Source organism: Salmo salar, unplaced genomic scaffold (assembly GCF_965601325.2).
Source record: "Salmo salar unplaced genomic scaffold, fSalSal1 ptg000432l, whole genome shotgun sequence".
NCBI classification, from domain to species: Eukaryota; Metazoa; Chordata; class Actinopteri; order Salmoniformes; family Salmonidae; genus Salmo; species Salmo salar.
This window is the reverse complement of record NW_027675387.1, coordinates 1,216,949-1,228,048: the sequence shown is the minus strand read 5'-3', so window position 1 is coordinate 1,228,048 and position 11,100 is coordinate 1,216,949. Positions and strand designations below refer to the sequence as shown.

The 11,100-nt window shown below is 41.3% G+C and overlaps 1 protein-coding gene across 6 annotated transcripts; it reads right to left on the bottom strand.

The window, feature by feature from the left end:
* Positions 1-6,179: 6,179 nt before the first annotated feature.
* LOC145876077 (uncharacterized) lies at positions 6,180-10,872 on the bottom strand. Of its 6 annotated transcripts, XM_082971858.1 has the most exons (3): positions 9,909-10,838; positions 8,753-9,488; positions 7,161-8,604 (listed from the first exon to the last, which is right to left on the bottom strand). In XM_082971858.1, the coding sequence occupies exons 1-3, from the start codon at positions 10,739-10,741 to the stop codon at positions 8,356-8,358; spliced, it is 1,818 nt and encodes a 605-aa protein (XP_082827984.1). In that variant the 5' UTR covers positions 10,742-10,838; the 3' UTR covers positions 7,161-8,355. The 6 variants fall into 6 exon arrangements, with proteins under 6 accessions (XP_082827983.1, XP_082827984.1, XP_082827982.1 ...); XM_082971857.1 differs by lacking the exon at positions 7,161-8,604 and adding an exon at positions 6,180-6,638 and having other exon boundaries at positions 8,787-10,838; XM_082971856.1 differs by having other exon boundaries at positions 7,161-8,650; positions 8,706-10,872.
* Between the last annotated feature and the right edge of the window lie 228 nt (positions 10,873-11,100).

Below are 11,100 nucleotides of genomic sequence, written 5' to 3'. Positions count from 1 at the left end.
AAGTTTGATTTTGGTTTCATCTGACCAGAGCACCTTCTTCCACATGTTTGGTGTGTCTCCCAGGTGGCTAGTGGCAAACTTTAAACGACACTTTTTATGGATATCTTTAAGAAATGGCTTTCTTCTTGCCACTCTTCCATAAAGGCCAGATTTGTGCAGTATACGACTGATTGTTGTCCTATGGACAGAGTCTCCCACCTCAGCTGTAGATCTCTGCAGTTCATCCAGAGTGATCATGGGCCTCTTGGCTGCATCTCTGATCAGTCTTCTCCTTGTATGAGCTGAAAGTTTAGAGGGACGGCCGGGTCTTCGTAGATTTGCAGTGGTCTGATACCCCTTCCATTTCAATATTATCGCTTGCACAGTGCTCCTTGGGATGTTTAAAGCTTGGGAAATCTTTTTGTATCCAAATCCGGCTTTAAACTTCTCCACAACAGTATCTCGGACCTGCCTGGTGTGTTCCTTGTTCTTCATGATGCTCTCTGCGCTTTAAACGGACCTCTGAGACTATCACAGAGCAGGTGCATTTATACGGAGACTTGATTACACACAGGTGGATTCTATTTATCATCATTAGTCATTTAGGTCAACATTGGATCATGCAGAGATCTTTCAGTTTTATATCTTTATGTTTGAAGCCTGAAATGTGGCAAAAGGTCGAAAAGTTCAAGGGGGCCGAATACTTTCGCAAGGCACTGTAAATTACTGGGAGTTTATATATGGAGTGTGCGACTTTCTTTATTTTGATAGTTTATAGTTTATTTGCAGTTAGTCAGCACCTCCACACAAACTATTTTTCTGGGTGTGGCCAGCTCATGTTTTTTAAGGGTAGGTAACAACACATCCGCCACACTGATCCTCAACACAGGGACTCCTCAGGGGTGCGTGCTCAGCCCCCTCCTGTACTCCCTGTTCACTCATGACTGCACAGCCAGGCACGACTCCAACACCATTATTAAGTTTGCCGATGCCACAACAGTGGTAGGCCTGATCACCAACAACGACGAGACAGCCTATAGGGAGGAGGTCAGAGACCTGGCCGTGTGGTGCCAGAAAAACAACCTCTCCCTCAACGTGATCAAGACTAAGGAGATGATTGTGGACTACAGGAAAAGAAGACTGAGCACGCCCCCATTCTCATCGACGGGGCTGTAGTGGAGCAGGTTGAGAGCTTCAAGGTCCTTGGTGTCCACATCACTAACAAACTATCATGGTCCAAGCACACCAAGACAGTCGTGAAGAGGGCACAACAAAACCTATTCCCCCTCAGGAGACTGAAAAGATTTAGCATGGGTCCTCAGATCCTCAAAAGTTTCTACAGCTGCACAATCGAGAGCATTCTGACTGGTTGCATCCCTGCCTGGTATGGCAACTGCTCTGCCTCCGACCACAAGGCACTACAGAGGGTAGTGCATACAGCCCAGTACATCACTGGGGCCAAGATTCCTGCCATACAGGACCTCTTTACCAGGCGGTGTCAGAGGAAGCCCCCCCACACACACACTCTGTTATCATCTATGCATAGTCACTTTAATAACTCTACCTACATGTACATATTACCTCGACTAACCGGTGCCCCCACACATTGACTCTGTACCGGTACCCCCTGTATATAGTCTAGCTATTGTTATTTAACTTCTGCTCTTTAATTACTTGTTCCTTTTATTTATTATTCTTATTTGTACTTTTTAAAACTGCATTGTTGGTTAGCGGCTTGTAAATAAGCATTTCACTGTAAGGTAAAATTCAATTTGATTTGATAGACTCATAGTACAGAATGAATGAGTGACTGCCCAGTTCAACATCAGTTCACCGTCTCACCTCATACTGTATTGGAGCAGCAGCAGCTGACTGCCCAGTTCAACATCAGTTCACCATCTCACCTCATACTGTATTGGAGCAGCAGCAGCTGACTGCCCAGTTCAACATCAGTTCACCGTCTCACCTCATACTGTATTGGAGCAGCAGCAGCTGACTGCCCAGTTCACCGTCTCACCTCATACTGTATTGGAGCAGCAGCAGCTGACTGCCCGGTTCAACATCAGTTCACCGTCTCACCTCATACTGTATTGGAGCAGCAGCAGCTGACTGCCCAGTTCACCGTCTCACCCCATACTGTATTGGAGCAGCAGCAGCTGACTGCCCGGTTCACCGTCTCACCTCATACTGTATTGGAGCAGCAGCAGCTGACTGCCCAGTTCACCGTCTCACCTCATACTGTATTGGAGCAGCAGCAGCTGACTGCCCGGTTCAACATCAGTTCACCGTCTCACCACATACTGTATTGGAGCAGCAGCAGCTGACTTGATCGTTGATGCTAATCATCATGTTTGAATCTGAGAGTAAATAGAGCCGATTACAACTCTAAAAATGAAGGGTTCAACTGGAGTTGTTCTCAGATCCCCTAAGAACCGTAGGGTTCTTGGTCAATGAAAAACAGCCCCAAAATGTTCTTCAAAGAACTTGTTAGAAGGTGGGTTCATCGAGGAACCTCCGTTGTTGCTGGACTTCTTCCGGGAACTTCGCAATTACAACTGAAAACGATGGTGACAAGTTTGGATGCGACAACAGTTAAAAAGGTTAAGTTGGGTTGATGTTTGACTCTGAATATGTCTCGAAATAATTTATTATAATAATATAACATACTAATAATGAATAACGAAGACAATGATGGTTTTCTGTGAATATCTTCCATAACGTTACTATAGTTAATGAACGTAAATATTAGAAAGCCGGGTTTGACCGTCGGCGTTGTATGAGCTACAGTACAGTACCGTTAGCTAGCTAGCTAACGTTATGTCCTAACTAGGCACAACTAGGTTGGGATTATTTCCTCAACTATATTCTTTACCATATATTGTATATCGTTTCCATAAAGCCAACAACAGCTCTTATTCCTTCCCTTTCTCTAATGTATTTTGTAATAAAATGAGCAAGTGTAGTGAGATCAATGCTTTACTTTATTAGGACTGGAGACCACAGCAGCGATTCTGCTCTTGCCCTACCTCTTCAATGAGGACCCGAGTGGCCTTTATGTCCGTGACAAGGTATGCCTATGCACCAATCATCTGTTTCTTCATAAACATAGGTGTGCATGCTTATATAAAACTACAGCTGAACATTTGTTCTGTTCTTTGTTAATTGTTTGTGTATTAATCTTTTCTTACTTTTGTTGACACAGATTTCACCGCTCTTCACTGCTTTACTGCACATCGGTGGAAACCCATTTCACCATGAGAGTGAAATCCCGCTGGCCTTTGATGGGGAGAACATCCAGGCCCTCGAGGACGTCCCCGTGGGACTTGGGGCTCTGCTACGGCTGTATTTTTATTTTCCCTTAAATTTCCCCAAAATTTCAGAAAAACACTTATGTTCTTTAGTTAATGTGTTCTGGAGATAAGAGAAGTTGGGGTGAAGTTACCAGGGCATATATATATTATACACACATACAATTCATCATATTTTAATATATTCACAGAATCCATATAAAACGTAAGAAATTCTCAGGTAGTCACGACAACCATTCCATTTTCTTTTTCAAGGACTCTCCATAGCTACGAAGCAGCTCTCCAAACATACTCCCAGCAGAACCAAAAATAAACTTTTGTTTCCCAGACAATGACCATGGGATCCTCAATGGTTCTCTAACCTCCCAGAGACCACGGCAAAATCAAGCCTCCCAGGAACTATAGACCTTCTGCTGCTTTCTAAAATATCATCCCGCTTATTATCCACATTTCAATCATCTGATTCAGCATATTTCTATATGTTACTATCCAGACGACAGATTAAGACTCATTTCCACATTCACACAACTCCCATATCACAGTCACACAACTCCCATATCACAGTCACACAACTCCCATATCACAGTCACACAACTCCCAGATCACAGTCACACAACTCCCAGATCACAGTCACACAATGCTATTCTCAAACATACCTAATCAATTAGTTGTTTTTCAACAATATTTTAACCTGCAGGAATATTTTCACATTTCTATGTCATGGTTAGTTCCTAGGATAATGTAACTCATACATTTACATCTTTCAATAATTCTAAAATGGGGTCCAGATATAAAACAATTTTAGGTGCACCTTACTATCTTATACTATATCATAAATGGTCTTAACTAGTAAACACAGATTCTAGTTTTCATCCAGTTCACACAGATAGCTGACTCAGCCTCAGAGCCTCCCTGTTTACACCTCTACACAGGAATACACACTCAGAGCCTCCTGACTGGGCCCTGTTTATACCTCCACACAGGAATACACACTCAGAGCCTACGAGGCTTTTCTAAAAACTACACTTTGCGTGTTTCTCTAACCTCTTTTTTTTTTACTAGGTTTGAGATGTATCCACTCAGCTCGCTGTCTCTCAGGTCAAAGGTGGGTCTATCTGCTCCATTCCCAAAGTGTGGTCTCCCTGAGAACAAGTTTGAGGGATCCCTGGAGACCACTTACCCAGGTCATCAGGAGCGGTTTTAACATCCACAAATGTGGTTAATTTCTTTCATAACAAATGAAGAGACAAACTTGTCACACAAGTCAGAGTTATTCTGAAACTAAATCTTTATTCACATATTAATAAGGCAGCAGGTCAATACAACACACACATATCAATTGAGTGCTCTACGATAATGATGGCTGGTCGACGAATCACCACCAGATGATTCATTGAGAGCCCCGAGACAAAAGTACAAAGGTCTTTTACTGCCAAGATACACCCCTTTCAATCTACATGACGAACAACAGATGTATAGAACGGGTAACAAGGTTAAGATTTGTATGAAAGATACTGTCTGCTGAGAATAATAAGTATCTGCTGTAAAAACAGTACTCTTTGTGTAGAGACCAGGGTCTGGCCCTGGGGTCATCTCTCCCTGGTACCATATAGAACAGAAACATTAACTCATGCTGTGGAATGTGGTCTCTTTAGGTTTTATCACCCAAAAGACATTGTAAATATCCTGTCAGTGTTTTATCCCAGAGGCCCATCCTCAGTAGAACACACAGACACAATAGTTCTAAGAACCCTCTATTCTGTTGCATTAAACAACCATTTGATGCAATAAAAGTATTATAACATAATCTTGTAGTTTTGCTCTCAGTGTCCACTGAAAGTTGACTAGTAACAACAACTGGGACCTAAAAGACACCCATCATGAGACCCACTAAATCTGCCCAAGAAGAGGAAAACAAAAGAAAAACCCACACCAAACTTAAAGACAGGAAGCAAACCAAAAAGGTGGAGCAACTAAAGGTGTTGACTCTCCACATCTATCAAGAAAACTGGAGCACTGGGCCAGACACTCTTAAATAGAACCTGGACCAGCTCAGGTGAAACACCTTCGCACTAACGAGATGGACAAGCCAGCACAGGTGTAACACATACTGACTAACCAGGCGACACCAATATGTACCCAAGACACATTTCAGTTGAATGCATTCAGTTGTACAATCAATCAATTCAGATCAAATGTATTTATATAGCCCTTCTTACATCAGCTGATATCTCAAAGTACTGTACAGAAACCCAGCCTAAAACCCCAAACAACAAACAATGCAGGTGTAGAAGCACGGTGGCTAGGAAAAACTCCCTAGGAAAAACTCCCTAGAAAGGCCAAAACCTAGGAAGAAACCTAGAGAGGAACCAGGCTATGAGGGGTGGCCAGTCCTCTTCTGGCTGTGCCGGGTGGAGATTAGAACAGAACATGGCCAAGATGTTTAAATGTTCATAGATGACCAGCAGGGTCAAATAATAATAATCACAGTGGTTGTCGAGGGTGCAAAAAGTCAGCACCTCAGGAGTAAATGTCAGTTGGCTTTTCATAGCCAATCATTCAGAGTATCTCTACAACTTCCATTTCACATTATAATCATCTACAAAGCTTCACCTTCACGAATATAAACATGGTGTCTACTGGCTGTCAACAATTAAAAACAAGAAAAAACACATTTCTAAATAATAATATACAATCAACAAATAAAAACAAGAAAACAAAATAATAATTATTTATTACACGAATGATTTTTTTTATCCTTTTTCTTTCTATAGAATCCTAAAATTCTAGCTTCTAGAACTCTCGTCTTCCTAAAACTCACTAGCTTCTAGAACTCTCGTCTTCCTAAAACCCACTAGCATCTAGAACTCTCGTCTTCCTAAAACTTACTAGCTTCTAGAACTCTCGTCTTCCTAAAACTCACTAGCTTCTAGAACTCTCGTCTTCCTAAAACTCACTAGCTTCTAGAACTCTCGTCTTCCTAAAACCCACTAGCTTCTAGAACTGTCGTCTTCCTAAAACCCACTAGCTTCTAGAACTCTCGTCTTCCTAAAACTCACTAGCTTCTAGAACTCTCGTCTTCCTAAAACTCACTAGCTTCTAGAACTCTCGTCTTCCTAAAACCCACTAGCTTCTAGAACTCTCGTCTTCCTAAAACTCACTAGCTTCTAGAACTCTCGTCCACTTGGAACGAGCCCAAACAAAACTCATCTCCAATACGGAAAAACGTGCAGTCAAAATAAATTGGGATCCATGGCAACGCAATGGCTAAACACAAAACATTTTTGACTGCCCACCCCTGAGACAATCAGCAACCAAGTTGCCCTTAAAACGGACATTTCTGATTTCAAGAGGAAACTCTGGCAATATCCGTAGTAACTTTCCACCTCAGCTTCTCTACCTTTTCAGGGTTCACTAGATAGGCATGTTGTTGGATCGGGGACCAGTCCCCAATGTCATGCTCTAGTACATTTGGGTTGGCACATCTGAGAATGAACACAGATATTCTAAAATGACATTATAAAATGATCCCTGATATTACGTCAATATAATTGTACCCAAAAATGGTCAGTTGGTTGCATAAATCATTGATTACTAAATGCTACATTAATTGTAAATATGAAATATCAAACCAAATGTACACCCCTTTGTTAATATGTATTGGCAATAATTAACTTAATGGTGAGGCATAAAATAATAAAACATGTATCTTTTGTCAGGCTGAATGTTTGAAATATGAGGTGATTTGAGTCCTGCTTCTTCAGTAGTGGAATAAAGACAATTAGCACTTGAATGTTGTCAATAAATGCTGGAGTGATGTAGGATTGTTAATACAATTGATTATAGACCGATTTATTATACTGAGTCCATGTGTATAGGCTGCAAGTACGTTGAATTTAAGTTGTTTTCAAGTCAATGAAAAAACGACATCTTCTCAACTTTCACTTTCAACTAAAACTGAATGTGTATTGGATGTTGGGCATAGTCTTATTTTCAACATCTTTTCAATTAAATGTTGCTAGGTGGGATATTTTCCATGCATGGAAAGGGGTTGGAGGCAAAGGACAAATAAATAAGTGCTACCAAACATAACAAGCATTTCACAAACACTACAGTGTATAAATAAGACGCATTAAATAAAACAACAATGAGGACAAGTTTTCATTAATCATTGGGTACATCGTACGAAAAGCATCAGAATTATCTTAAATAGGGAAATAATTCAAGTTCAGAATCACAACATAAAATACATAGGCATTTCATCATTAAGTCCTTTAGGAAATAATGTCTGGTGGGGTGTCCAAATCAAAAACCAAAATGCAGAAACAGTTTGTGATATATTGAAAACCTAAACATAAAATGTACAATATACACAAACATCTGCCACAATAATCATATTACTTGTATTTTTATTAAACAAGCTTCTTATAAACTGCACAAGCAGCAAAAACACTTGTTTTGACAAGTAGCAATAAATCACTGATATAGTCAGGGGGGAAATCAGGTTGTACTGTTGTTGAAACTAACACAAATAAAAAAACACATGGAAATGGGAGATATATTTTTACCTCACTGGTTAGAGGACAACCTGCAGAAGACAGTCAGCTACATTTTGGAGTGACGCATTTAAATGTAGGGGTCGCTAAACAAAGGAACACAACACTTATTCATCGATATCATGCTAAAATCATTTGTGTGACAGGAGGGAGATGAAGTTGCACGTCCTGTTAAAACTAACAGCTCAAAAACCACACGGAATCTGGGAACAATGTGTACATCACTTGTTAGAGGACAACTTGTAGAAAACAGCTAGCTACATTTTGAAGTGTTGCATTTTGATTCAAGTGGGTCACCAACGTGGTAAGTGTAACAACCCTTTCAGAGCCTGGATTTTCCCCAAGGCTAATATCCATATCATGTTGAAATCAATTGATGAAGGGGCAAACGTTTAGGTGTCTACATTGTCCTACTACAATGTGTTAACATTCTACATTGTGAAGTTTATTTATTGATATCATGAAACAACTCCATGTATTTTCTGATATTTGATCAGAGATCTTTTATCAGATTATCTCTGGGCAGAGCTAAGAGGTTTCTCTCCTCTATGTGTTCTCTTGTGTACAGTCAGATTCCCAGAATGAACAAAACTCTTCCCACATTGATCACAGCTATAAGATTTCTCTCCTGTGTGTATTCTCTGGTGTACAGTCACATTCCCAGAATGAACAAAACTCTTCCCACATTGATCACAGCTATAAGGTTTCTCTCCTGTGTGTATTCTCTGGTGTAGAGTCAGATTGCTAGATGCAGCAAAACTCTTCCCACACTGATCACATGTATAAGGCTTCTCCCCTGTGTGTATTCTCTGGTGTAATGTCAGTTTGCTAGATCTTATAAAACTCTTCCCACATTGATCACAGCAATAGGGGTTCTCTCCTGTGTACAGTCAGACTCCCAGAATGAACAAAACTCTTCCCACATTGATCACAGCTAAAAGGTTTCTCTCCTGTGTGTAGTCTCTGGTGTAATGTCAGTTTGCTAGATCTTATAAAACTCTTCCCACATTGATCACAGCAATAGGATTTCTCTCCTGTGTGTATTCTCTGGTGTTGAGTCAGATTGCTAGATGCAGAAAAACTCTTCCCACATTGATCACAGCTATAAGGCTTCTCTCCTGTGTGTATTCTCTGGTGTCTTGTCAGATTGCCAGATTCTGTAAAACTCTTCCCACATTGATCACAGCTATAAGGTTTCTCTCCTGTGTGTATTCTCTGGTGTAGAGTCAGATTGCTAGATACAGCAAAACTCTTCCCACATTGATCACAGCTATAAGGCTTCTCTCCTGTGTGTATTCTCTGGTGTACAGTCAGCTGCCCAAATTGACCAAAACTCTTCCCACATTGATCACAGCTATAGGGTTTCTCTCCTGTGTGTATTCTCTGGTGTTGAGTCAGATTGCTAGATGCAGAAAAACTCTTCCCACATTGATCACAGCTATAAGGCTTCTCTCCTGTGTGTATTCTCTGGTGTCTTGTCAGACTGCCAGATTCTGTAAAACTCTTCCCACATTGATCACAGCTATAAGGTTTCTCTCCTGTGTGTATTCTCTGGTGTAGAGTCAGATTGCTAGATGCAGCAAAACTCTTCCCACATTGATCACAGCTATAAGGCTTCTCTCCTGTGTGTATTCTCTGGTGTACAGTCAGCTGCCCAAATTGACCAAAACTCTTCCCACATTGATCACAGCTATAGGATTTCTCTCCTGTGTGTGTTCTCTGGTGTAGAGTCAGATTGCTAGATGCAGCAAAACTCTTCCCACATTGATCACAGATAAAAGGTTTCTCTCCTGTGTGTGTTCTCTGGTGTAATGTCAGCTGGTGAGATTGAACAAATGTCTTCCCACATTGATCACAGCTATAAGGTTTCTCTCCTGTGTGTGTTCGCTGGTGTACAGTCAGCTGCCCAAATCGACCAAAACTCTTCCCACATTGATCACAGCTAAAAGATTTCTCTCCTGTGTGTATTCTCTGGTGTAGAGTCAGATTGCTAGATGCAGCAAAACTCTTCCCACATTGATCACAGCTAAAAGGTTTCTCTCCTGTGTGTATTCTCTGGTGTAATGTCAGTTTGCTAGATCTTGTAAAACTCTTCCCACATTGATCACAGCAATAGGGTTTCTCTCCTGTGTGTATTCTCTGGTGTAGTGTCAGATTGCTAGATGCAGCAAAACTCTTCCCACATTGATCACAGATAAAGGGTTTCTTTCCTGTGTGTATTCTCTGGTGTAGAGTCAGATTGCTAGATGAAGCAAAACGTTTCCCACATTGATCACAGCTAAAAGGTTTCTCTCCTGTGTGTGTTCTCTGGTGTAATGTCAGCTGGTGAGATTGAACAAATGTCTTCCCACATTCACCACAGCTATAAGGTTTCTCTCCTGTGTGTGTTCTCTGGTGTACAGTCAGCTGCCCAAATTGACCAAAACTCTTCCCACATTGATCACAGCTATAGGGTTTCTCTCCTGTGTGTATTCTCTGGTGTAGAGTCAGATTGCTAGATGCAGTAAAACTCTTCACACAATGATCACAGCTATAAGGCTTCTCTCCTGTGTGTATTCTCTGGTGTCTTGTCAGATTGCCAGATCCTGTAAAACTCTTCCCACATTGATCACAGCTATAAGGTTTCTCTCCTGTGTGTCTTCTCTGGTGTACAGTCAGATTGCTAGATGCAGCAAAACTCTTCCCACATTGATCACAGCTATAAGATTTCTCTCCTGTGTGTATTCTCTGGTGTAATGTCAGTTCGCAAGATCTTGTAAAACTCTTCCCACATTGATCACAGCAATAGGGTTTCTCTCCTGTGTGTATTCTCTGGTGTAATGTCAGCTGGTGAGATTGAACAAATGTCTTCCCACACTGATCACAGGTATAAGGCTTCTCTCCTGTGTGTATTCTCATGTGTACAGTCAGCTTCCCAGAATGAACAAAACTCTTCCCACAATGATCACACCTATAAGGTTTCTCTCCTGTATGTATTCTCTCATGTTTTTTAAGGTCTGTTGACTGGGTGCATCTCTTCCCACATTGAGCACAGCTATAAGATTTCTCCCCCGTGTGTATTCTCTCGTGTGATTTTAAATGTCCTGGAGAAACAAACCTCTTCCCACAGTCAGAGCAGCAGTGAGTTCTCTTCCCTGTGGATCTCTGCGGGTGTTTCTTGAGGTGTTCTAATGTGGAGAGACTCTTCTCTGCCTTGTCAGCATCATGAGGTTGTTGAGGCTCCCCAGAGGACCCACGGTAGGTCCGTCTCACTCCTG

Coding starts and splice junctions, on each gene's coding strand:
- LOC145876077 (XM_082971856.1), bottom strand. CDS start 10,741: ATGAGAATACACACAGGAGAGAAGCCTTATACCTGTGATCAGTGTGGG. Junction 8,651..8,705: donor AGGAGAGAACCCCTATTGCT/GTGATCAATGTG, acceptor ATTACACCAGAG/AATACACACAGGGGAGAAGC.